General features: G+C 37.2%; 2 protein-coding genes across 3 annotated transcripts; both read left to right on the top strand.

Annotated features, from left to right (window-relative positions):
• The first annotated feature begins 3,776 nt into the window (after positions 1-3,776).
• Positions 3,777-14,239, top strand: LOC148160959 (uncharacterized). The gene is made up of 8 exons (XM_088008424.1): positions 3,777-4,889; positions 4,965-5,433; positions 6,652-6,694; positions 6,785-6,934; positions 8,025-8,100; positions 12,137-12,291; positions 12,398-12,506; positions 14,176-14,239. Exons 1-8 carry the CDS (start codon positions 3,904-3,906, stop codon positions 14,237-14,239), a joined length of 2,052 nt encoding a protein of 683 aa, XP_087864550.1. The 5' UTR covers positions 3,777-3,903.
• On the top strand, positions 12,078-22,549 carry LOC106904583 (exosomal polycystin-1-interacting protein). 2 transcript variants are annotated; one of them, XM_014968995.2, is made up of 3 exons: positions 12,078-12,322; positions 12,398-12,506; positions 19,214-22,549. In XM_014968995.2, exon 3 carries the CDS (start codon positions 19,256-19,258, stop codon positions 19,937-19,939), a length of 684 nt encoding a protein of 227 aa, XP_014824481.2. In that variant the 5' UTR covers positions 12,078-12,322; positions 12,398-12,506; positions 19,214-19,255; the 3' UTR covers positions 19,940-22,549. The 2 variants fall into 2 exon arrangements, with proteins under 2 accessions (XP_014824481.2, XP_087859212.1); XM_088003086.1 differs by having other exon boundaries at positions 12,078-12,506.
• The last annotated feature ends 3,848 nt before the right edge of the window (positions 22,550-26,397 follow it).

Raw genomic sequence — 26,397 nt, 5'->3', positions numbered from 1 at the left:
GCGCTGTCGTTTGTTTCTCCTTAATTTCGCTCTTCCCATTTATTTTTCCACTTTCTTCTGACCTCTTGTAAAAACATCCAACCTTAGTCTTTCTCTTACTGAGAGGTTGTTCAAATATTTATATAGCTGATGTAGCTGATCAATAATCAGTGCGGCTTCTCTTCACAATGCTATCACCGACCTGTTTGTGTTTCATGCTATCAGCTGTTTAACAGCCATTGTGTTTCTGTTCCTTTAATGTCGCCCAATCAATCTGCGCAAACATGGATCCTGGAGTCAACCGAGTTACATTTTATTCACATTCTGGAGAAAAAACATCTCAAATGAAGACGTTAAACACTCAGAGGTGACTTTTTCACCTGTTTTTCCAAAACCCAACCCTCCTCAGAGCGGGAATCTTCCTTTCCCATGGAGATAATCGTCTTTGCAGCTCCAACGTTTATGTTTAGCTGAGAAATAATCAGAAGGTATGAGTAGGAGGAGGCGATAAAGACGCACAGAGCTGGGAATGTCACGGTCAGCGGGGCAAACACGTGTTCTTCCCACACAATGAACAGGTCAGGTATTTACTGCCGGATCCTCAGACAGCTTTATTCGTCTCACAAACGTTTTACATCGTCAATCTGAAGCTGAAGGGATCCAACCAGGCTTAAGACATGTTCCAGAAAGGAAAGAAATGTACCAGTAAAGGAAACATTTATATCCTTTACTGATGGGATATAAATGATTTCACCTTGTTGTTTGTTTCTTTACTCCAAAATCTTGCCAAGTACTTTTGGTCTGGTTTCTAGTCCAAATATCTTATTGCAATTAAAATAGGACTAAACTAACTTATCAGCAACTTTTCAGCGGCATGTATAAGATTTTTTCATGTAAATATTTCCTTAATATTGATGAAAAGTGCTAGTTCTACTGGTATAATATTCTATTCATATCACACTTTGAGTGGGAATACTTGCATTAATATGTCTGTCATTATTATATTAGTTGAAAATGGTCTCAAAATGACAATGTTTTCATTTATATCAATAATTTCCAGGACAATTTACTATCCAGCAAAATTTGTTATTGATACAGTCGTAGCCGTTGAGTTACCTAAAAAATAATCAATAAATAGTTCTGGTACTACTTTGAAAATGCTAAAAGTGATGATAAGAAAATATTGCTGTAAAACTTTAAGTCCACATCGCCCAGTCATTTTGTAAATGTTGTTTTTGTGAGACTAAAGCAGTCTAAACTATGAGTTTTAGGTTCTAAACCACTCTGAAGTTAATCATGTAGCTGTTTATTTACTCTTGAAGGCATCAGTTTGGCTTCCTGCTTATTTTTGCCCGGAATATATAATTCAACTGACACATTACAGATACTCCTTCAACCTTAAAATGATGCAGAAAAATCTAAATTTTGCTCACTTGTAAATAAAATTCAGATCAAAGTTCAACGGTTTATAGTGTAAATAATCTTTTAAACGTCCAGCCGGTTTGTGTGAGGGGCGTGTCTGTCTGCTCTAACAGCATCCATTACAGTTTTAGTGACTGAAAGCCATAAAATCCTCTGCTGCCCCTTTACGGCTGAGCCTGGGGAGCTTTGGAGGCTGTAAAAAAAACACACTGACCACATTCACACCCCTGAGACCTTCTGCAGGAAAACAGGAACACAGTGAGCACTTACTAACACTTTCTCTGCAGGGTCTGTTCAGCTGGACATAAAATACACACTTCAGCTTTCCTTGAACAGGTTAGGATAGATCTGTGGCCTATACAAAACATGGTCATTATTTTTTTTACACAAAATAATTTTTTGATGATCAGATTTTAGCTCTTTTAGGGCTCTTGTCATTTTAAATCCAAATTAGCTGCTGCTGGCCACGCCCCCAAAACTCGCACATGAAAATGGCTGCAAACAGATGAGCGATTATACAACCGTACATCTTTGAAAAGCACAAGCAGAGCCTCCTGCACAACCAACAAGAATGCAGCAAGTGGTTTCTGGATGGTAAGTCAACAACAAAACACTTGTCTTCTCCAGCAACCATGCAGTAAAACCGGCTGACCAAACATGCTGGAGCTCAGCTTGGGTTGCTACGTACAGGCGGAACTCTGCTGGGGTTGCTAGGTAACGGCTCAGCGCTTTCGAATGTGATTTAATCAGGAGCTTTTTGAAACGACTCACTTTCCAGATACCAAAAAACATAAACTTATTGCCAAAAAAATAAACAGCAGTAGAAATGCAAATGGAAGGACAAAAATGTGAATTTTGCATAATATGTTCCCTTCAAGCATTTGTTTGAGAACTATAAATGTTGAAGGTGTCTTGTTAAGTGAGCAAAACACCAAGAACTCTATAACTTATAGTTTGAACAAGCTTATCACATGTGATTTTAATTGAGTTTTCTATTTACTGGAAACACTGCAATTGCAAAATTGTGGTTTTTCGGCATTCGTAGAATATCAACAAAGTTTTGTGCACATTTGTAACGGAGACACATCCAGTGTGTAAATTTGACTGGCATAACCTGGAGAAAGCAAATATTGAGGATGTTTTCCCACCCGGTTGTCCGATAGATTCGGTTTGACTTAGAACCAAAGTTGCAACGTTTGTTCCATTTTCACTGCACTGAGTGAAACAAACTGAACCCGACAAAAAACCTGCTGTTTCCAACAACTAGCTACGAGATTTGAGAGGTAAATACTTTCACATTGGACAGAATTATTTGTTTTTTCCCTTAGTAAATTAAAATAATAGTTTAAAATATGCTAATATAACAAGAGGTTCAGTGATCTGTGGATAATTCACAACCAAACTTCCTCTGTAACGCCTGACTGGAGGTTTCTAATCCATTAAATTATCATTTAGTAGATCTATAATCACCAGTTTGACCTTAAAAACATTTTTAAAAAAGAATATAATATGAAAAACGACACCATGGCTTCAAATTAAAGGAGCAGCTGAATGAATTCTTCCAAAGAGTTTCAGCTTCACTGATTTTCTCCTCCCACTGCTGAATATCCCAGTTCCCCCCACTAGAATCGCCTTTCTGCCCAGTTTCCAACTGGTTTAGTGTCCTCTTCCTCCCTGCAGGGGGATCAGGTGGGAACGAGGCCCGTCGCCGCTCCCAGCGCCGCCACACTTTCTCCCTGCTTCTGAGAGGCGGCTGCATGCAGCTTTTCTCAGGGTTGCTGCGTTTTTCATGTCGCTTGTTCCCAGAAATCAGCTTCCTCCCAGGAATAATCAGGACGTTTACAGATTCAGGTCAATTTCTAAACTGGAAAACACTTTCAGAAACTAAAAGTAACAAACAAAAAGTTACTTATGTCTAGGGCTGCTGTAAACTCATACTTTAGTAATCGAGTATTCTATGGATTATTCTTATGATTAAATGCTCGGCTCCAACAGGTTCGTTTCATTTGGCTTATTAATTTTATCAGTTAATGTCATTTTCGTTAACTGATGTTTTTGTATGATGATATGTTTAATCATTTCTACTTAATGGCATTAACTTAGCAAAATGTTACCCGTTCCCACATCAATATATGTAATGATAAAACAAAGACGGGAAAAAGCAATAAATGTTACAAATTTTCTTTTTGTTCGACTAAAGAAGCAAAATTAATTTTCCAATGTATAGATATTGAAAAAAGATAATCATATATGGCATAAAAACAAGTGAATCATAGACTATTTTGAATGTAAACAAAATAAAGCAAAGCGAAACCCTGTGATGTCACTAGTGATTCAGTCTCTGTGATGTCATCAGCTGTATAACAAAATATATCAAAATTCTGCATATTTCTCATTGCTTGCAATATCACTGACAATTTCAGTCGTACGCAGAGCTCTTTTAAATCGACCGTTCAGGTCATTTACAGATCAACACATTTTATCAAACGCATTTAAGGGAAAATGTCTCATCAAGAGCCGAGATACTACAACAGAATGATGGGGCCCCCTGGGAGAAGACTGGTCCACCAAAACTCACACAGGATGTTCCCCCCTGAGGATGTCTTCTTACACAGGGAAGTCCAAAGACTGGGCTCTCTTCTGGAAATGGAGAGAGCCCGAAGGTTTGAAGACAACCAAAGACTGGCCCACATGCAAGCCGAGCTGGAAGAGACAAATATCCAGCTAAGAAGGCAGAAAGCTCTCAAAGAAATGTTTATCAACCGGGGCAAAGAGACAAAGAGGGAGCTCGAGAGAGTAGAGAAGTTGAGTGATCCAGAAGCCCTTAACGCTGTCATCCTTGCTACCCAGGTTCACGACGACGTGAAACACAAGAGGAAGAAGTTGCTGCAAAAAGACTTTGAGGAATTAAAGGTGGCCCACCTCCTCAGCCAGAAAGCATTATCGTCTCAAATCCAGGCTGAAGTAGACAAAAGTAAGGCCCTCCAAGAAGAACTGGACAAAGTCCAGACTTTATACAAGAAGCTGCTCTCTAAGCATGAAGCCGAGACACAAACGTTTTGTGAGGAGCAACAGCTACTTGAGGATCTGAGAGATGAAAAGGACCATATGTTTCAGAACGTGTCAGAAAAGATCGCATTTCTCCAAAACAGTTTCCAGGAAGAATTGAACCAGATTAAACTTTCATACAGAGAACTGGACTGTAGGTGTGACAAAGATGTTTCTGGACTGAAACAAAACGTGGGAACATGTCAGCAGGAGGTGGGATGTGAGAAAGATGCGAATTTGGGAAACGCAAATGAGACTTTCATCAACAGCGTGACAGCTGATAAGGAAGACGACGTTCAAAAAATGTCAAAAGAGATCACAACTTTGCAAAAGAGGGAAAAAGAAATGCAAAATGAATTAGACAGAGTTAAAGTTTCATACCAAAAACTGAAAAGTAAGTATGAAACGGATGTTACTGAGTTACAACAGCAGGTTGAGGCATATTGTCAGAAGATAAAGTTAAAGAAAATCGCTAATTCAAAGAGAGAAAAGGAGTTGATATACCAAGTAGAAACATATCGGGAAGAGGCAGATCGTGAGAAAAAAGCCAATTTGGAGAGAGCAGAGAAGGACCTCCAGCTAATCAACACACTGAGAGCTGAGAAGGAACATGTCTGTGAAAAAATGTCCAACGAGATCGAGATCCTGCAGCAGAAATTCATCGGGATCGCTAAACATTTGAAATGTAATATGGGCCAATGTGAAACAAACCATTCTGCACTGCAACAGCAGGTGGAAAACCTACAGCTGCAAATAGTTCAGGAGAAGAAAGCTCACTTGGAGAAATCAAAGCAGGACAAGGTGCTTCTCAACGAGGTGAGAGCTATGAATGCTGCTCTCCAAGAGAACATGACAAAAGAAATCAAATTCCTGCAGAAAAAGGAATCGGATGCGAGGACTGAGTTAGAGAAGGTTACAGGTTTATACCAGGAGCTGAGTTATAGGTATGACAAGAATGTTGCTGCACTCAAACAGGAACATCCGGTTTGAGTAAAAATCGTGACAAAAATGTTAATTTGGAAGGATCAAGTGAGGATAAACAGCTTTCCAACACTGAGAGAGCTGAGGAAGATCTCCAACAAAACGAAGCGCTCCGTCAAGAGAAAATGTAAAAAGGCAAGATTTCCCCCCATTAACCGACCAGAAAACAGATCCCTTCCTAACCCAATTCAAAAAGCATTCAAAGAGGAATTTGAATAATAAAAACAAAAAGTGGGCAGCACTGGTTAGCACTGCAGCTTCACAGAGAGGAAGCGTCAGGTGTGTGCAGTTGGCATGTTTTCCTCGTGCTGCCGTGTGGGTTTTCTCTGGGTGCTCCAGTTAGCCCACACATCTCCTGGAAACATGTAGCTTAGGTCAATTGGTCAATGTAAATTGCCCCCAGAAGAGTTCAAGAAACTGCAAGAATTGCTTGAAAAAAGATCCAAAAGTCATTGTGGTATCAGCACTAAATCTAAGACTATTTCCTCATGTTAAAAAACAAAAACAATACAACTCTGTCTTCCTCTTTCTCATTCTTTCTTAAGTAATTAATGTCTCTCTCATACACACATACATATACACATACATATACATATATACATACATATACACATACATATATATATACACATATATATATATGTATATATATATATACATATATATATACATATATATATATGTGTGACATATATATATATATATATATATATGTGTATATATGTGACATATATATATGTATATATATATATATATATATATATATATATATATATATATATATATATATATATGTGTGTATATATGTGACATATATATATATGTATATATATATGTGTATATATATATATTTATATATATATATGTATATATATATATATATGTGTGTGTATATATATATATATATATATATATATATATATATATATATATATATATATATATATATATATATATAATATACATATAGCGATTTTCTTTAACTTTATATATGTTATATATTTAACTTTATATATAAAGTTAAAGAAAATCGCTAATTCAAAGAGAGAAAAGGAATTGAAAAACCAAGTGTGTATATATATATCGTACATCTTTGAAAAGCATTAGAGCCTCCTGTATGACCAACAAGAATGCAGCAAGTGTTCACAGTCAACAATAAAACACTTGTCTTTTCCAGCAGCCATTGTACGGTAACACCTGGTGACCTAATGTGGTGCTCAGCTGGGGTTGCTAGGTAACAGCAGTACTCCACTGGGGCTGCTAGGTAACAGCAGTACTCCACTGGGGTTGCTAGGTAACGGCAGTACTCCACTGGGGTTGCTAGGTAACGGCAGTACTCCACTGGGGTTGCTAGGTAACGGCAGTACTCCACTGGGGTTGCCGGGTAACGGCAGTACTCCACTGGGGTTGCCGGGTAACGGCAGAACTCCACTGGGGTTGCCGGGTAACGGCAGAACTCCACTGGGGTTGCCGGGTAACGGCAGAACTCCACTGGGGTTTCTAGGTGAGGGACAGTGCCTGCTGATTTGTGACATTACATATGGAATTGGCTCATTTTCAGGCCCCCCAAAAGCATTACCTTATATACAAAAACATCTGCTTGTTTTTTTATGCGCCTGGTTTTTGGAAGCAGTAGAATGTAACATATTTGTAAAGACAATATACTGCAATATAAATCAATGTAAATGGTTGATGAATAAAAAGGTCAAAAACTTTTTCATTAATACTCAAGAATTATCGGTTCAAAACAAGCTCATATATTTTGCTTTAAAGTTACTTTTAAGTTATTTTTTTCTTAATTCAAGTGGACTAAGATATTTGCATCAGAAACTAGACAAAAAATGTTGGTAAGATTTTATGTTTTTGCAGTGAAAGTACAAGAACTCATCCTCTTCCCTATATAGTTTTGCTTGTTTGAATATTTAATAAAAATCTGACAGCAGAACTAGGAGGATTTTTTTTATCAATATAAAAGAATAACTGACTTAAAACAAACTCCTACATTTGAAAAGTTATTTTGATGAGTCCTGGGTTTTAAAAAGCAGTAGAGACCCAAATGGAAGTACAAAATCAACTTTTTCACCAGTAATCATGAATTATTAGCTTAAAACAAGCTCTTATATCTTGCTGAAATGTTACTTTTAAGTTATTTTTGTCTTATTTAATCAGAAGCAGGAAAATATTCTTGGTAACATTTTGTTTTTGCATTGAAGGTACCTCAACTCTTCTTCTCTATATTATTTGTGTTGCTTGTTTGATCGTTTGGATGATTAATAAATAAGTAAAATGAGGATTTCTGAGCAGATTTTCTCTGGACAGGCTACAGGCCCGTTTACGGTGGGACGTCCTGTGTGTCTGGACCCGAACACACAAACCGCCCAATAGGTGCTGCAGTGTTTGCTCTGCACTGAAAACACTCTCCAACTATCAAGTTTTTCTTTCCTTTCTTGCTTTGTTAGGCTCGGGGTGAAAGTTCAGTGGTGGAAAAAAGGGCCGGGGTCACGCGGATCGATTTGGCCCTGTGACACCGGCCCGGGTTGTGGGGGTGGTATTTGGAGGAGAATGACCTCTCAGACACTGTTGCATTTTCGCAGGGCGGATCGGGTTACCCGACCGGGAGCTAACGGGCTTCCGACCCGCTCAGGGCTGTCAGCCGATATCTGCGGAAAGGTCAGAAAAGTCCTGACTGGTTACCTGCTCAAATACATTCAAAGTATTCATTTTTAATCATTAAATGCCTAAATTATTCCAATTAAACATCATGTAAACTGTTAAGTTTACATTTTGATTAGCAGTTTAAGTTCAGATCATTTATAATTTAGGGATAATTAACTTGGATCATTTTAAAATATAACATTTTGTTTCATTTTTTTCATTTCATCTACACTGAAAAAAGAAAACAAGTGGTCCAACTTTAAAAAAGAGTTAATTTGGTACAAGTAATCAAATTAAGTTTGAAAAACTTAATTCAGCATGGAACACATTAATCAATATCAGCTGATATTAGTCATTTTTTAACATGTTATCTGTTCATTTTGTAAAACTGGGCCAACATGAAAAAACAAGATTGATTTTTATTTTGTTGCTTTTTTCCAGAAATAGTAAAGAAATAAATATGTGCTGTACATATAGTAAATGTCATTATTGGCCATAGCAGCAATATTAACATCAATATCAGCCCAAATTTTTATATTGGTGCATCCCTACAAATGAACTTTTTTTAATGTTGGATCTCGATTCTCGTTTTTCAGTGTAAATAAAGTCAAAATCAGGACAAATTAAACAAAAATCATGTAAATTATACCAAGAGCAAGAAACAAGGAATAAATCTGATACCTTTTTTGATTAATATTATTTAAGAGGATTGATGAAAAGGTTAATAGTTTTACTTCAACAAACAAATTATACATGCACTGTAAATCTTAGTGAGTATTTTAGATCTAGTTTTTAGTGCCAATATCTTAGTACACTTGAAATAAGACAAAACTAACTTACAAGTTACTTTCAGAAAACTACAGGTGCTTGTTTTACTTCAATGATTCTTGAATATTTATTTATTTTTTTTAATAATATTTTCATTTGCAGAATATTTCACTTAAAACAAGATATATCTCCAATGTTATAATTGAAATATTCTCTGAATATTTATGAAGTATTTATTTAAAACAAGCCCTAAAAAGTTACTTATTATTCACACTAGAGACTAGACCAAATATACTTGGTAAGGTTTTGTGTTTTTACAGTGTAATGTAATGTTTGTGTAGACTGAGAGCCCAGATATATTTTTTAAAAAACACTGTAAACCAACTTAATCAACAAATTCACCAGTGTCACAAACAGACCCTCCTGTACTGAAAAACAACCTGGATTTAATCCATAATTCAGTTAAAAAAAAAAATCAGATTTTTTTATGCTTTTTATTGTAGTTTTGAATTTGTTTGAATCACATTGATAACCAGACAGTCAGAATAAATGACTGTATTTACAAGATGGCTTTTCAATTTGATTTATTTCAGTTTCTACAGTAACATCTGAACTATTGGAGAGGTTTTACGTCCCTCTTATTAAATATAAGTTTACATAAACATTTTTGGAGGTGAATACTAGTGGAAAAAAATCAGCATAGTGGATTTAGTTTTGTGTAAGCAACACCGAAATGTAGCTGTTTTATTAAAAGGAGAGTAAAACCCCCAAACACGGACCCCCTGCTGAGAGATCGGGGAATTATCAGGTCAATGCTGCCCTCATGTGGTCAAATCAGGGAATGTTTTCACTTCCCTCCTGGTTTAAAACTATTACAGAGGCTCTAATTAACAATCACACCGCATTTATTTATTCCTGCACAAATAAATTTATTTATTAATGAGCTGAAAGGCTCTACAAATAAGTGCATGAGTTTTTCTGAACATTTTAAGTCAAATGTATTTGTGTATTCCAGCTTCAAGTGCTTTATTCAGTCATTAGTGATGAAACAAGTAATAAACATTACATTTTGTCAAAAAAAATAATAAACAGCTTAAAATATGTCAACCATATTTTAAGTTGTTTATTACTTAAAATACAGACTGTTACAGTCACTATGTAACTGTAACAGTCTTACAGTTACTATGAATCAAAGGTAACAGATACCATAATTGTACAGTTTGACATTTCAAAGCTAAATTTCATGGAAACAGTTTAAAAAGAAACTCATGGTTTTTGGGAAGAAGTCTTCAGCGCGAGGATGACGAGGCCTTTTTGGCCGTAGCAAAGTTGATTTATTTCACAAAACTACACTGGAAACACTTTTTCACATGATCAACAACCAGGTGTTGTTACTGATGAAAACCACAAAGAAGAAGATGACAGGAAGTAGTTGGAGGATCATGTTTTAAATAAGAAGTAAAATTTAATTTAATTTCTTATTTACTGGAAACACCAATTGCAAAATTGTGGGGGGTTTCAACATTAGTGGAATATTGGCAAAGTTTTGCGCACATTTGCAATGGAAAAGCAGCTATTGATAATAAAATTGCATAATTTGGAATTGCAAAAATAAACGTGCTTAATGGAAACTTTTTTGCTTTCATCAGGAGTCACGTGATCAACAACCGGATGTTACTACTGGCAGAAAAATGGTAGACGACAGGAAGTGGTGCAGCATGTTTTTAATGACTTGTTGGTGAACAAACTTATTCAATAACTACTTTATTTGCATTTATTTAATGAAAACAAGCAACAACAAAAAAAAAAGCCCTTAATTATTATCCTGTCATTCTGTTAATTTGGACATTTTTGGCGCAGCTATTTGTTTTGAAAACTTCTGACAGACTTTGGACTTGATTTGGGCTCCCAGTGTGAAACTCGAGTCTTGGTAACTTTATTTATCTGGTAATAAAGAGTTAAAGATGCTGTTATGTGAGCTACACACTGCAGCTGCTGCGTGTTTTACTGTGAAAGAATTAGCTTGATTATTTTTCATTGATCACAGTGGATATTATGGGAGGTTCTAATAATTTATTCATGTTTGTTGTAACTTCATAATAATGTCTCTCCAATTGAAAACTATTAAAATGACTTTGGATCATTTCAGAACAAAATAAATCGTAACTAACAGGCTCCGACAGACTGTAGCTGCTAAACTAGCTTCTACATCACAAGACCATGTCCGGTCGGTAATTACAAAATAAAAGTACTTCCTGTTCCACTACTATTATTAACATTTTTAAAGGTTCGCCATTTTATTTGTTTATTTTATTAAGAAAAACACAAGACTGTTAGAAAAAGAAGTAGTGAGGATGAATACATTGTCTTTCAATTGGATGTTTGTGGAAAATGACATTTAAAAAGTATATTTTTCAATATTTGTCTAAAAGACATGTTACAATATAATCCTTGCGAAGAAAACTTTGAAAATTTCTGAATTTCAAAAGTCAAAGACTTTCTGAGTTTTTTTCCCACAAATTTTTGACTTTTCAAACTCAGAAATTTTCTTGATTTTTCTAGAAAATTCCAAAATTTGCAAGAAAAAGAACTCAGGAATTTTTTGATTAAAATTAGAATTTTTTGAGAAAAAACTAAAAAATTTCAGAATTTCAAAAGTCAAAAATATTCAACTTGGAAATTTTTTGAGTTTCATAAGTCAGAAACTTTAAACTTTTGGAACCCAGAAATTTATGTTTCTTCTTGAAAATTTCAAAGATTTTTGGCAGAAATTTACTCCTCCATTTGTTTTATCTACAATAGCCTTCATATGCCATCGTAGTTTCTACACCTGCAAAAACAGAACAAAAAACGACGACATTTTCATATGTTATAATAACTAAACCACTGAAAGCTATTATTGCATAATATTATTATGTAGCACCCAGAAAGAGCTTTTGCTCTGGGAGATCATGCAGATACTTCTGGGATTTGAACTTTATTCCTTTAGAGCACTAAGTCTTGGATTTTAATTCATTGTAGCATCTGAGCATCTCCTGCTTTCCATTTTCTTTCTTTGAAAACCCGGGACATGTTTATATGCTCCTTCTGGGTTTTTCTGCTGATTTATGGAGGATTTCGGGGAAAACTCCCCGGGGGGGAAGGAATGATTCCTGGGGAAAAGCTGAACATAATCTCATCACATTCCTCCTCCTTTTGATCACTTTCTCCTCGTCCAGGAATCTCACATGGAATACATAAAACTGTGCAGAAATTATCACGGTAATAATTTTCCTGCCACCAGATGGCATTCAAAGGAAACTCTGAGCGTGGGAGGAAGACAATCACTGGGAGGTGTTTCCCAAAAGAGGAGGAGAGAAGGAGGAGAGAAGGGGGGAAAAAACCCAGAGAGGGACAGCAGAGAAAATGGACCGAGAGCTTTCCGTACAGACGCATGTGGTCAGGAATGTTTCCATCCCTGCTTCACAAAGTAAAACCTCTTCCTCCGCTCTCTGTCTCGTTCCCGTTTCCTTGGCATGAACGGCTCCTCTGTTTGCGTTTGCAGTGACTTTCTCCAGCCGGGATCTGGACAGATGTGGAAACTTCTCTCAGCGCCAGAGGAAGCCGGATAGATCAGCCTGGAAGCAGACGGCTGCAGCCGCCAACCCAACACAGTGAGTTTTACAAACTTGCACTGCAAAAACACAAAATATTAACAAGTACTTTTGGTCTAGTTTCAACTGAAAACATCTCAGGTCACTTTAAATGAGACAAAACTACGTAAAAGTAACTTTTCAGCAAGAAATAGGAGCTTTTTTAGTCAATAATTCCTTAATATTGATGGAAAATTACTAAACTCATTAGAAGATTATTTCACTTATAAAATTTGAAGAATATGTTTTATTAAAAGTGAACAAATCTGCCAGGGTAACTAGTAATTTTTCATCAATATTCAAGACTTAAAACAAGCCCCTGCAGTTTGCAGAAAAGTTACATAACTTAGTTTTGTCCTATTTCTCATCAACTAAGATATTTGCACTAAACTAGACCAAAAATATTTAGTAAGTAAGTCACTGCTTGTTTTAAGTCAAAGATCCTTTAATACTAATTAAGATTTTTTTTGTTTGTTTGTTTTAGTTGCACTGGTAGATTATTCCACTTATAACAAAACATTTTCCCACAATCTGCCAGTGGAACCAGTACTTTTAAATTAATACTAAGGAATTATTGACTTAAAGCGAGCCTCTATATCTTGCAAAAAAGTTGCATAAATTAGTTTTGTCTTATTTCAAGTGGTCTAAGATATTTGCACTGAACTAGACCAGAATTATCACATCTGTTGATTTTAAACTGATTTTTGTGGTTTTGGATTAGAAGAGGTTAGGGAATACCTTAACTGCAAAAATGCATTTTTTTTTTTTTTTACTGTAACTGCATTTAAAAAGAGTTGCTTTTATTCTGAAAGTACAATCAGAGCTTCGTGTATTTTAGGAAACAGAACTGTTCGTTATGAAAGAATCCTTTCCTGCAGCTGCAACTTTAAAAGTGGAAATAAATCAGGTCAGCTAATAAAAAACTAAAAAGTTTTAGTCTTACTAATTTGTCGACTCTGTCACTGGTTCATCTGCTGATTCATCTGAGTCTTTTTTTCTGCAGGAATGAGTCAAAAGTCAAAGTTATGTAACTTAAAAAAGTGCTCATAAACAAGAACTGTGGTGAAAATGAGTGAAAATCTGAGAAAATCCAAAGGAAAGCAGTGAAAAATGCCCAGAAAACACCTTTTATGAGGAACCAGTTCAGAAAAAGAACTGGTTCAGAGTTGAACTTCTGTTTAGATTCAAGAATCTGTTCAAAGTTGTAAGAGAATAAAATAATTGATTTTGAGACAATACATGGTTCAGGAATCGGTTTCAGAATCAGGAATCTGTTCAGGACTTTCTTCAGATTTGGGAATCTGTTCAGAACCAAGAATCAGTTCAAAATGTGATGCAGAAGTCATTCACTGACTTTGGGTCTGAACCAAAGGATTGGGCCAGAAAGAGAACAGTATGCACCATCATCATCATCACTTTACAAAAGGTTCTTTTGATCACTAATGAATCAACTAAAAACTGCAATGGAAACGCTTACATTTGCATCCCACAGTCAAAACAACTGGATGTTACTGCTGGCGGAAACAACAAAGAAGAAAACAGGAAGTAGGAGGAACTCGGTGTGGGATGTTTTTTAACTTATCCAGGACTGGTTTTAATTGCATTTCTTATTTGATGAGAACACCGCAATTACGAAATGGTGTTGTTTTTTTCGACATCAGCGATATGTGGTCATATATTTTGCACACAGTTGTTACGGAAACGCAGCTATTGACACCAGCGTGGCGGGGATGGCTCGGTGTGAAGACGGATGAGAAACGGTGGAGCGGAGGTGCTGAGAATGACAAAGAGGACAGGAGGATTAGGGTGGGTGGCTGCGGCGCAGCATGATGTCACAGGAATGCATCGAGCCTCGCCTTTAACAAGCCGAGAGCGTGTGGAGAGCCGGCCACATCACGGCCTAATTAACTCTTTATTCCTCCGTTTTCCATCTGCGTCTGATGTGCGACTAATCTTTACCAGCCTGGAAAACGTCGGTTTCTTTAAAAGTAAACCGGTCGGTTAGCATCCGTTTGGTTGAAACACAGGGAAAGGAAAGATGATGATGATGATGATGATGGTGGTGGAGACAGCAGGAACAGATGCAGAGTGAAGGATAATGACTGACATGGTGTGTGGGAAAGCTCGGCCCCAGCAGCAGCTGGAGAGACGATGACTAACATCAGCAGTGAGGTAAGATGGCTGCGTGGAGGGCAGCTGCTTCTGTAAACCAACCTCACTGAGGTCACACTTATTTATGGAGGCCGCATCATGCTTCCAGATCTGGGAATTAGATGGCAAGCTTTAATTTAGCCTCAAGTCAGGCATTTCACTTCCTTCTTAACCCCTTCTGCTAAAACTCCTCTCTGTCAGTCATCTGAGAAAACATTCTTGTTGAAAGCTAACTCTGTAAAGACTTGCCGTATTTTCTGGACTATAAATCACATTTGTTTAGAAATTGTCAAACATGAGGGAGCTCTAGTTCTCGTGTGCCTTCACAGTTCCTGAAACTTTGTAACGGATGGCCAGCTTGGCAGGCGGTTGCTATGGAGTTGCTATGGCAACAATAAACAAGCCACAGTCTTGGAACTAGCTCTCCCCTCGTTCCTGTCTAACATAAAAACAAGATAAGTACATTACAACTATTACTCCATTACAGTTTTTGAGTTTTCTACCCTTATTCTCTGTGTAATTCTGAGATAAATATCAGAGATATTTATTGTAGTACTTACTGTCAAACTAGCTAAATTAGCTTAGCTAATGTAGCTTTTGTCTGCTAGCTAAGGGTTCAGTGGTGCAGATCGCTTCCTGTTCAGACTTGCGAGAACTATGTATTGATAGGTTTGGTGAGAAGTTGTGTTTAGTTTTCTGCTTTTTAAAGGTGACCTATGATGCTTCCTTCAACAGGTTAGCAAAGGTTTCTGGTCTAAAGAAAACATGTTCATTGCATTTTTTAGACAAATCATTCTCAGATAGTGAGATTTTCTTCCCTGTTTTAGGGAATCTTGTCACTTTCAATCCAAATAATCTGCCGCTGGCCACGCCCTCCCAACTAAGCATTTACATTCGCAAGTGAAAATGGCCACAAATGCACAATTATACAACCCTATATCTATGAAAAGCAGAAGTAGAGCCCTATGCGCAACCAACAAGAATGCAGCAAATGGTTTCTGGATGGTAAGTCAACAACAAAACAGTTGTTTTTTCCTACATTGAGCAGTAAAACCAGCTGACCAAACTTGCTGGAGCTCCACTTGGGTTGCTAGGTGACATGCTGGCCTTAGCTGGTGTTGCTAGGTAACGGCAGAGTGCCTATTGAATGTGACTCAATGTTCAGGAGGTTTTTGAAATGGTTCATTGTCCAGACACCAAAAAACATGAACTTGTTGCCAAAAAATGGTGAGATGTTTTTAATTAAGTACTGTTTTTTTGTTGTTGTTGTTGTTTTTTTAAGAAACAGTAGAGACCTGAAGAGAAGCATAAAAACGTGAAAATGTGAATTTTGCATAATAGGTCTCCTTTAACGCATCAGTCAAAGAATGTATCATAAAGTAGAAAAAAACAAATGAGTCGCAGGAACGGCCAAACTATGAATGAAACTTTGTCTTGTCATGTTAAAGTTTATTTATATACCACTTTTACAACAACCTGAGCTGACCAAAGTGCTTCACAATAATTACATTATCATAGATATGTATGGTAAAATAAGAAATAAAATTAAGTTTAATAAAATGATAAAGTAGTTCAGAAAATACTGCAATAAAAGTACAGAAAGCATTAGCTCTTACTTTGGTATTCCAAGTGGTTTCTGAACCAACAGGGAACTTAAAAACAAAGTTCTGGATCTACTCTTAGTTGCACATATTCTTAAAAAACTCTAAAGAAATCTAATTTCATCTGACTGTATCCAGGATTTCATCATAGACTGGAGCAACTGCTCTGTCATTGCAGAGGTATCTCTCCTCTGTCCCTCCGTTCTGCTCCGTTCTAAAGATGCCATAAATGTGAATTCCTCCACTGGAGGCAGAGACTCATCCCAGACCTGAAGGCAGCATTCCTCTGCTTTTCCAGTTGGGAACCATGGAGACTGACGGGAGCTAACCAAGGCACCAAGAAGACATCCGTACATTTAAACTCTTCCTCATTGTCTTCTTGATGACATTTCTTGAACACAAGATATTAGCATGTTCAGAATCTGGAATGTGGGTAAACCAGACCCCTGGTCTTCATGGGGTTCGGAGACCACAGCGTGATGTCAGCATTTGACCATGCAGTTTTATTAGGGATGAGATGAAGGCCAGTCACAGTCGGTTTTGTGCCTGTTTTACTTTCCTTGTCAGAGTTATAACAACTGTTACGTTTTTGAAGCGTAGTCAAAGTTTGAGGTCCAGCCACGCCCCCCTAGCAAGCATGAAAAGTCAGGATTTTGATAACTTTATATCCTCTATGCTTCAGAAGCAAACGCAACAATTTTCAAGTCAATCAGTCAAAACCTCTACGAGGAGTTTGATGAATACAGAGGCTAAAATTAAATTCTGTGAGTTTGCATGAATGTCTAAACCGCCAAGAAAACAATTCATTTAGTGGAAGAATAATAAGAAACAGAGATGCAATAGGCCTTAGCAGCGTCCCAGCTGATTGGCCGAATAATTGACTGCTTTGGAAATCCCAGCCAATAGGATGTCAAGTAGGATTTCAGCTTTTTTTGCTTTGAAAATGTAAACTATGTTCTAAAAAAAGCTCCCATATCTTGCAAGAAAGTTGCCTATAAGTTAGTTTTGTCTTCTTTTAAGTTCACTGTCATGTTTCTACTAGAAGCTAGACCAAAAATACTTGGTGTTTTTGCAGTGTATGGGCCTTTTCTGGCCAAACCTTGTTATTCTAAAAGTCTATTGGCAGACCTAACTCATGTCGCCATGTTGAAACGACAGCCTTTTAAACAAGTTAAAGTTTTACATTGTTCTGCCAGAAGCATTAACATTTAATGTTCTAACCGGGAACTGTAGAGTCTGGGATGGAAATGTTCGGTTTTATTCTAATTTCTCTGACGTTGGAGTGAAATTTCTGGCATGTCACTTTTTTTGGTTAGATTTTCACCCCAAATATCCAATTTCAGGGGTTCAGTGAAGGCATCAGGATGTGAAGTTGAAGTTATGATATATTTTTGATTTGTTTAGGTGGACACGTCAGCATCCACTCAAAAAAGATACATTTATTATCAAAACTTTTTAATGAATTTTTCATGCATCAAAATGTCTGTACCAGGAGAAAACATACATTCATGAAACAGGAAAACATCAGATCATCCTAAAGAGTCAAGGAAAGTTGGATAAACAATAAGTCTGGAAAGTTCTCCGCTCACAGAAAGAGAGTATGGAAAAGTAAGCGTCGCTTTTCCACTTTTCCGCTCGCTCTTCCTGAATGAAGCCTGTGTTTTAGTTAATGTGGCTGGCCGATGTGCAGCGTGGCACACCAGCTCATGCCAGCGGCAGCAACTCGGCCTGGTCTCCATTAAAATCAAATAAGTGGCTCAATTATGTGTGCACGTGTGTGTGCATGTGTGAAATGGAGGGCCGGAGCTGGATGAGAAATAAAAAAGAAGAAACGTTCAGCTGGAGCTGGCGTCCACATGTTGTAAAGTTCAGCCTGGAAGCTGTTGCAGGTTACAAAAAGCTCCTTTCTTAGACTCTAAAGGGCAAATATGATGTAAAATTCACATTTTGCAGGTTTTTGTTCTTCCATTTGGGTCTGCTTCTAAAAACTGCAAAAGTGCTTAAAAATAAACACCCAGATGTTTTTTCTAAATAAGTTCATGTTTTTTGGTGTCTGGAAAACGAGCAGTTTGAAAAACCTCCTGAATGTAAAGTCACAAATCACCAGGAACTTCCCCTCACCAAACCAAACTGTTACCTAGCAACCCTAGCAAAACTTCACCCATCACCTAGCAACCAAAGCTGAGCTCGTTTGGTCAGATGGTTTTAATTCTGCATGCACTGCACAATGGCTGCTGGAAAAGATAGAGGTTCTATTGTTGATTTACCATCCTGATACCTCTTAATGCATTCTTTTTGATTGTGCAGGAGGCTCCACTTCCTCTATTCATTTCCAAACTAAACAGGTAGTGTTGAAATTTATAAAATTACTAAAATTCAGAAAATTCCAAGTGTTTTCTTGAACATTTTTAAGTGTTTTGTAGCAAATTTTGGGCTTTTCCAAGCTTTTTGTAGAATCTATTTCTTCTCGCAATTGTTTTACTTTTGGACCGCAGACATTTTGTTTTTTGTTTTTAGGTTGTTGTTTTTTTGTTGTTGTTTTTTAAGAGTAAATTTCCACAAAAAAAATCTGAAAGCTGAAAATTTGAGATTAATCTCAGAAATTTTCTTGAAAAAACATTTAGAAATTTTCTGACTCGTTGCATCAACTTTTGCTGCTTTCAGAAATTTCTGTGTCCATGATTTCTCTAAAGTTCTCTGAATGTTTTGTAGCAAATTTTGGACTTTTCCAAGTGTTGTAGAAAGTTCGAGTTTTTTCTTGCAAGTTTTTCAGCTTCTTTTTTTTTAAAGTAAATTTTAATCATTTGTTTTCCATGTTTTTTCCAAGAAGAATAACTGTACTTTTTCTAAAAAAAAAATTCTGAGATTAATCTAAAAATTTCTGAGTGTTTTGGGGCAACTTTATTCCTTTTTTCTGTCTTCAGTGGCCGCACTGAACCCTCCTTAAATTGGTCACTTTGTTTTTTCATTTTGCAGTTCGACCTTCCAGCCGGTGAAGATGTAGTCAGCTTGGTTTCCATGGAGATGCCTCCAAACGCGGCGCGCTCTGCCTTGTTGCCATGGTCGCTGTGGTTGATGTTCGCACTGACCTCTGACTGCCAGCCGATGCTCTCCGCCCCTGAAGCGGTGAACGCCACGCTGCTATTCGACAGCGGCGCCGGCCTGCGGACCTGCAGCTGCCTGGCTCCGGTCCCGGACTGCGACGCGGCCCAGGCCGACTCCCGGTGCCGCTGCAGCACCGTCCCGCGGTCGGCCCTGGACCGTGCCAGCCTCGGGCGGACTTTGGCGGTGTGGGTGAGCGAGCTGTGGGTGCTGGAGGAGCTGCTCAACAGCAGCGCCGTCGCTCATCTGCGGCTGTCGTTCTGCGGCGTAGAGCCGCTGCAGAGCCAGCAACTGGTTCTGCTCGGGCTGCGGACCCTCAGCGTTCACAGCGCCGCCCCTGGAGCGCCGTACCCCGACCAGGAAATCAGGGTTTCGCCGTCAGCCGGGACGGCGCCGGAGCCTGACTCCTCCACTTCCCACCACATGAGCTTCGTCGACGTCGGCATTCTGAACGGACTGTCGGCTCTGAAGGCATACAGCATCATCGGGCCGCCGCTTCACACCTTCTCCCAGTTCTTCCCACACCTGGTTTTCCCACTGGAGTCCAAGGAAAACTCCTCAGAAGCGTCACAGCAGACGCTTGTCACGTTCGTGTACTGAAGGAGCAGAATGTTACCGAGAAAATATTTCACATGTGGATACAAGCACAAACATTAGCAAGCTCAGGTTGCATGTTTCTCATATTTCCCATTAGCATCACTGCCATTTTTCAAGATGGCCGCCGTTTTTGAGGGTTTTTTTCTACGAAAGAGTATTCGGGCCACAACCACCAAGAGAGTAAAGCCATAATGTGAGAATAAAGTCAAAGTGTTTTGACTTCATTCTCACAACATCATGACTCTATTCTAGAAATATCATTAATTTATTCTCAAAATATTTCAGCTTTATTCTCATAATATTACGTTCTTTTTTTCTTTAAATATTCTGACTCTTTTCTGGTATTATTGTAACTTTGTTACAGTTCTTGCTGTTTGTAAATCTCAGTCAACTAGAAAAAGATGTAGATTTGCAACACATACTTACAGTTAGTTGTCTTAATGGTTAGCATTAGCCTCCGCTACTTTATGTGTTTCACAGCTTAGCGTTAGCTTCCCATGATTTGTTTTTAGCAGTGTAGTATTAGCTTCTGGGAATTTTTTTATATTAGCCTTATGTTAGCCTACACAGTGTGGAAGCTAACACTGTGTAGTGTTAGCTTCCAGACATTTTTATGTTTAGCTTTAGCTTCAGCTAATTGTTTTATCTTTAGCAGTGTAGTGTTAGCTTCCAGACATTTTTATGTTCAGCTTTACCTTCTGAAAATGTTTTATGTCTTTAGCAGTTTAGTATTAGCGTAGCTAAGCATCTTTTCAGCGAATTAGTGGTTTGTGAACCTAACTTTTAGATAGCTGTGCCTGCTACTGCCAAAAACTACTGCCGATTTTAGTGCAGACATTTTCTCCATTACAACCATGGCGGCCATTTTGAAAAATGTCCACCAGAAAACAAAGCACAAGATCAAGAAAATACAAATGATTTCAAATGTTTAAATTTGACACCAAATATATTTATCTAATTGGCAATTTTATTGCAAACATTAATTTTCCATGACAATCTTGGTAGCCATTTTGAAAAATAAAAATATGAGGAAATGTGATTTCTATGGGTCCAATTATGCATGATTTGACACCAAAATAATTTATCTGTGATAAATATCAGCAGATTTAGTGCAAAAGTAAATTTTCATTGACGAAGATGATGGCGGCCATTTTGAATTTTGTGCCCAGTTTGGTTCTTGTATCCACATGTGAAAAATTTTTCTAAAATATTCAGTTATCTGCTGCACTATAAAAAGTTCTCATCTACAGACTGAAAAAACAGAAAATTAGGCTGCAGCTGCTGAAAGATGTCGATAAATGGTTGGAATATTTTATATTTTCTGTCAGTTAGTAGAAATCTCTGACCAGTCATTGGACTTTTATTGTCATTTTTACATGAATTCATCCTTTTTTTAGATTTACTGAAAAACATTGCTTCTGTTAACTCAAGCTTGACCATATTTCCAATAGTTTTCAGCTTTTTATTTACCTTCCATAATGTATTAACCTTAAAGCTCAATTCTTTGCATGACTTCTAAGGTACGACATCAATACGAATTTTACTGCAGAAGATGTTGTCAGACCTGCTCACTAGTACTGGGTTTTATTGATCACATGTATCCCATCCTGCACAAATCCACTCCGACAACGTCTGAAAAACAATTTAACAGAAACATAAATCATGTGACGTAGAGGAGCGCATTCATTCCTGCTCTGCTTGTGAAGCTTTAGTTGATTTTTTGCTCTATATTTGCCCATGTTCTTTGCTGCTGTGACTGGGTGTCATAATTTTACTAGAGGTGTGCAATATTTTATATTTTGGTTGAATACTAACTAGATACGGAATCAGCATCATCAATACTGATACTTTATCTAAATTTTATATATCATAAAATGTCTCATCTTTAGGCATTTTGTGGATTTTTCCTGAGAATTATTTTGTTGAAATTGTAGAAAATACTCTAAGATATTAACATGACAGAACAAATTTGTTCAAAAGTACCATCATCAAATCATCAATAAATATCAACATGGTCAATTTTCCATTAATTTATTTCAACAGCAATTGTATAAACGGTGTAAGTTTTAACCTTGATTTGAAGGAACTCAGTGTTTCGGCTGTTTTGCAGTTTTCTGGAAGTTTGTTTGTAAACTAACAGACGTGTTACTTTACTAAAGATAAACACAGATGAATTTCTCTAGATTTCATTCATCCTCTAAATCTTGAAATGTTCTTCAGGTGATAGAAGGCCGACTTTGTAACCGTCTTTGTGTTTCTGAAGGTTCAGGTCCATTTTAACAAAACATTACCAGCTTTATTTTTATTTGCTCCATTTTAAAATATAACTCTGTGCTTATTCACACCTCACCCATTTACCACTGCATGCAGTGGATGAATGGATGATTTATTAGTTCCCTGATTTCTCAGTTTGTTTGGTGTCCTGAAATTAACTCAGTCCAGTTAATCTTTTCAATCTGCTTCAAGTCAAATCCGCTCTAGCTGTTTTGTTTTTTGATTATTTTTGTTGCATCCTGTTTCGAGATTCTAATTTAGGATCTTTGTTTCTGAATTTTCAGTTTTTTCCAGCATCTTATCTTTTCCTTACAGTGTAATAAAGTCGGTTTGCTCATCTATTCGCCTTTGGATCCCTTCTGCTATAAAATGTTGCCAATTTTTCTCAACAAACGAAAGAAAATAGTTGGAAAGAATTGAGTCTGCAGTTTCATTTTTCTGTGTGTCAGTGAATGCAGCATTAATTAAAATCAAAGTTGAAGATGAAGAATTCGAAATATTTTCAAAAAAAAAATATTAACGTAAAATTTTGATTTTGTATTTTTTGGAGCAGTAAATACTGAAAATATTTTATTTCGAGACAAAAATACGTAGTCCATACCATTTAGAACAAAATAAAATGAAAACAAATACCAACATAAAACTATGTTTGTTCCAGTGAACAAACTTTTTCTAAAAAAAAAAAAAAACAGTAACATTAACTTCAGATATTGCATTTTTTTTATATAAATAAAAAGTTTTGCTAATTTCTTCGAAAAGCTCTGATGACTTAAAATCAAAGTCAAAGGAAAAATAAAGACGAAGAGGCTGGACTATTTTCTAACAAATGAACTGGCAAAAATGATTTTAAACTTAAACGTCTCACATAATTAGCTTTTATTTTGTTTTGCACGATTTTTAATGCTATAAAGTTATTTTCCTCCATGTTATTCGTCCATGCCAGTCGAAGGAAATGACCAAAAGTCTGGTGATGTCGTGCTAATAAAGAATTAAGCGTTGTTGTTGTTACATAACATTTTGCGGCCTGTTCTGCACCTGCTGGTAAAAACACGATGTGCCGCGGCAGCTGGATGCTGCTGGAAAACCTCCAGTATGCTGCGAGCGCCTCACTCCGTCTGCGGGGGAAAATCCGTACTTATAAAGTGATTTACAGCGAACTCCTGCTGTGACATTCAGAGAAAGTCCTTTAGCAGAAAGATGAAGGAGGAACGGGACGGAGTGGAGCGACCCGGGTCAGTGGGATCACCGCTGCGTTTTTCCAGCTGGACGGACCGACTGCAGATGGCCTAATAAAACAAGTTGTTTTGAAACAGGTTGAACAAGAGTCGCAGGGTTAGGAGCCAGCAAATCCTCGTCTCTCTGGATCAAAACAAGAACTGAGAAAAGAGCCGGATTGGTTTGGATTAGTGCGACTGGAGTTCAGTGGTGGAGGAGCGGCAAGAGAAAGAAATGTGTCTTTGTTTGTGGGTCTGAAAAGTGACTGGATCAGGTTTTCACTGTCTGGCTTGCAGCTCATTTCCTGTGAGAGGCTGCTGACAAACAGGAGCCAGAGCTGTGCAGCGTCACCGCAGATGACCGGAGCTCTGAGTCAGCCTGGAGGAGCAATGAACGACACAAAGCTCTGCAGAAACCCAAAGCAGCTTTCTATGAAAGGCAGGAACACAAACATCTGGCTTTATGCATGCAGTCGCCTCTTCTTAAAGGGCCAGTGCAGCTATTTTCTTGTGAAAGTGTTGAGTTTTAGAAGCACCGAAGGACAGTAATGAGGATGTGCAAAGTCAAGAATCAAAGAAGGTTTGTTGGCTGGATGGGAAACACTTCGGGCGAGTATAAGGAAATTGTTCAAGGCTGCCACAGTCAAAACAGAAAGTTGGTTGATTGGTCGGTCAGTTAGATGGTTGGTTAGTTGTTGTTTTTTTTCCCGTTGCATTGCAAATGGGATGTTGTTCAAGGCTGCCATAGTCAAAACATACATTTGGTTGGCCAGTTGTTTGGTTGGTTGGTTTGTCAGTTGGTTGGTTGGTTAGACAGTTGGACGGTCAGTCAATTGGTTGAATGGTTGATTTAATTTAATTAACCTTTTGGAGCAATAAAGTATTTTTGAATTGAATTTGGTCAGTCAGTCAGTTGGTCCATTGGTTGGTTGGTTGGCTGGTCCATTGGTTGGTTGGTTGGTTGGTTGGTTGGTTGGTTGGTTGGTTGGTTGGTTGGTTGGTTGGTTGGTTGGTCCATTGGTTGGTTGGTCCACTGGTTGGTTGGTTGGTTGGTTGGTTGGTTGGTTGGTTGGTTGGTTGGTTGGTTGGTTGGTTGGTTGGTTGGTTGGTCCACTGGTTGGTTGGTTGGTCCACTGGTTGGTTGGTTGGTTGGTTGGTTGGTTGGTTGGTTGGTTGGTTGGTTGGTTGGTTGGTTGGTTGGTTGGTTGGTTGGTTGGTTGGTCCACTGGTTGGTTGGTTGGTTGGTTGGTTGGTTGGTTGGTTGGTTGGTTGGTTGGTTGGTTGGTTCATTGGTTGGTTGGTCCATTGGTTGGTTGGTTAGTTGGTAGGCTTCCAAAGCAAACCATGATCTAAACCTGTTGTCCGTTCTACTGTGGTTTCATGTCCTTTCCATGTGAAACACATAGATGGTTTGAACATCCACCAGACAACCAGACAATCTTCCTTTATTGCTGCCTGGTCCAAGGAGCCATTATCCCACCTCTTGTTCTCCAGTTTCCTTTTTTGGACCACCTTTGGCAGGCCATGGCCGCCTGCGGACTGGGACCATCACGAGATGCTTTGACTATGCCATGCTGCTGTTTTAAACGGCCCACCCTCTGACAGGAGATAGTTTACCTGCCTGTGGTCAGAACTTTACGATCTAATAAAAGTTTATTTTGTCTGGAAGTGAATAATCTGCACTGAAAAATGTTTATGTTGCAACATGCTGTTTAATGACTGGTAACAATGGAGCTGCTGTGAGTTTTCCTTCAGCTTTCAGTCGTTTCTGTTTCTTGGACGTTAAAATTCCCTCATTGCTTGTTCTCCATCTGATTCACATGACATTGTCTAAAAATAGATTCTCACAGAGCTGTTGGACTTTCTTTATATAAACTCTGGATTTCTCAGCGCTGCGACTGCCTGCACTTTAACACACAAATGTTCAGTTTCACTTTGAGTCAACACAACATCTGCTCAGTTCTTCACAAGATGCTTTTTTTCTACTTAAATGGAAACATGTTTGCTTGTGTAACAGAAAGTCCTACAAACTGATCTGGTGCAACTCATGTTGACTTTGTTTTGTTTGTGAAATGGGGCTGAAAGTATGCAGAACAGGAACCAGATATATTAATGTGTGATTAAATTAATGACTCTTTTCTTTCTCTACTGCAAAACTCTGAAAACAGATTTTAAGAAAAGCTAAAAATGGTGGGAAATGGTTAAAATTAACATCAAAAAGGCAAAATGTTCCAATTAATACCCATTCTGATGAAAAGTATGAAGAAAAGTAATAATAATTTGCATTTTAAGGATATAGAGATTAACAGAGGAGGTAATGATTTGTACTGTACTGTAGCGCCACCCAGAGGCAGAAATGTGAACTGGTGGCTTTAAATGGAAGAACAGATTTTTACTTGACGTCATTAGTTTATTTCTTGTTCTTCATTTAAATGACTAACTAAAATTAACTGTAATTTTTTTTAATTAATATTTGAATTTCTTTTGTGTTTTTATTATTTCACTTTGTCTTACATTGTTATGTATTTTAATTGTTTTGGTATGTCCTTTTCTTGTGTCATTTATGATGTTGTTTTAATTTAAATGTTCTAATATAAAACATTTTGTAACATTTGTTTAAAAATGCCAAAGGCAGTTGTTCTTCAATGTGCTATGTAAGTAAATTTGATTTGAAAAGCGTTCTATGTAAATAATAATAATAATAATAATAATAATAATAATAATAATAATAATAATAATTATTATTATTATTATTATTATTATTATTATTATTATTATTATTATTATAACAATTATAATAATAATAATTATTATTATTATTATTATTATTATTATTATTATTATTATTATTATTATTATTGTTGTTGTTGTTGTTGTTGTTGTTATTATTATTATTATTATTTATTTATAAAATGATTTATTTATATCTTTATAAAATGAAACTATTTACTTTTTAGTAGATTGTATTCTATT

Source organism: Poecilia mexicana, unplaced genomic scaffold (assembly GCF_051168715.1).
Source record: "Poecilia mexicana isolate PSO_F unplaced genomic scaffold, ASM5116871v1 scaffold_2, whole genome shotgun sequence".
NCBI lineage: Eukaryota > Metazoa > Chordata > Actinopteri > Cyprinodontiformes > Poeciliidae > Poecilia > Poecilia mexicana.
Note: the sequence above shows the minus strand (reverse complement) of the source record. Positions and strands in the feature narration are given on the sequence as shown.

Excerpts from the sequence above, each read along its gene's own strand:
- LOC148160959 (XM_088008424.1), top strand. The coding sequence starts at position 3,904 with ATGTCTCATCAAGAGCCGAGATACTACAACAGAATGATGGGGCCCCCT. Across the intron at positions 4,890-4,964 it reads TTACAACAGCAGGTTGAGGC|ATATCGGGAAGAGGCAGATC; the intron begins ATATTGTCAGAA and ends CCAAGTAGAAAC. Across the intron at positions 6,935-8,024 it reads AACTCCACTGGGGTTTCTAG|GGCGGATCGGGTTACCCGAC; the intron begins GTGAGGGACAGT and ends GCATTTTCGCAG.
- LOC106904583 (XM_014968995.2), top strand. The coding sequence starts at position 19,256 with ATGGAGATGCCTCCAAACGCGGCGCGCTCTGCCTTGTTGCCATGGTCG.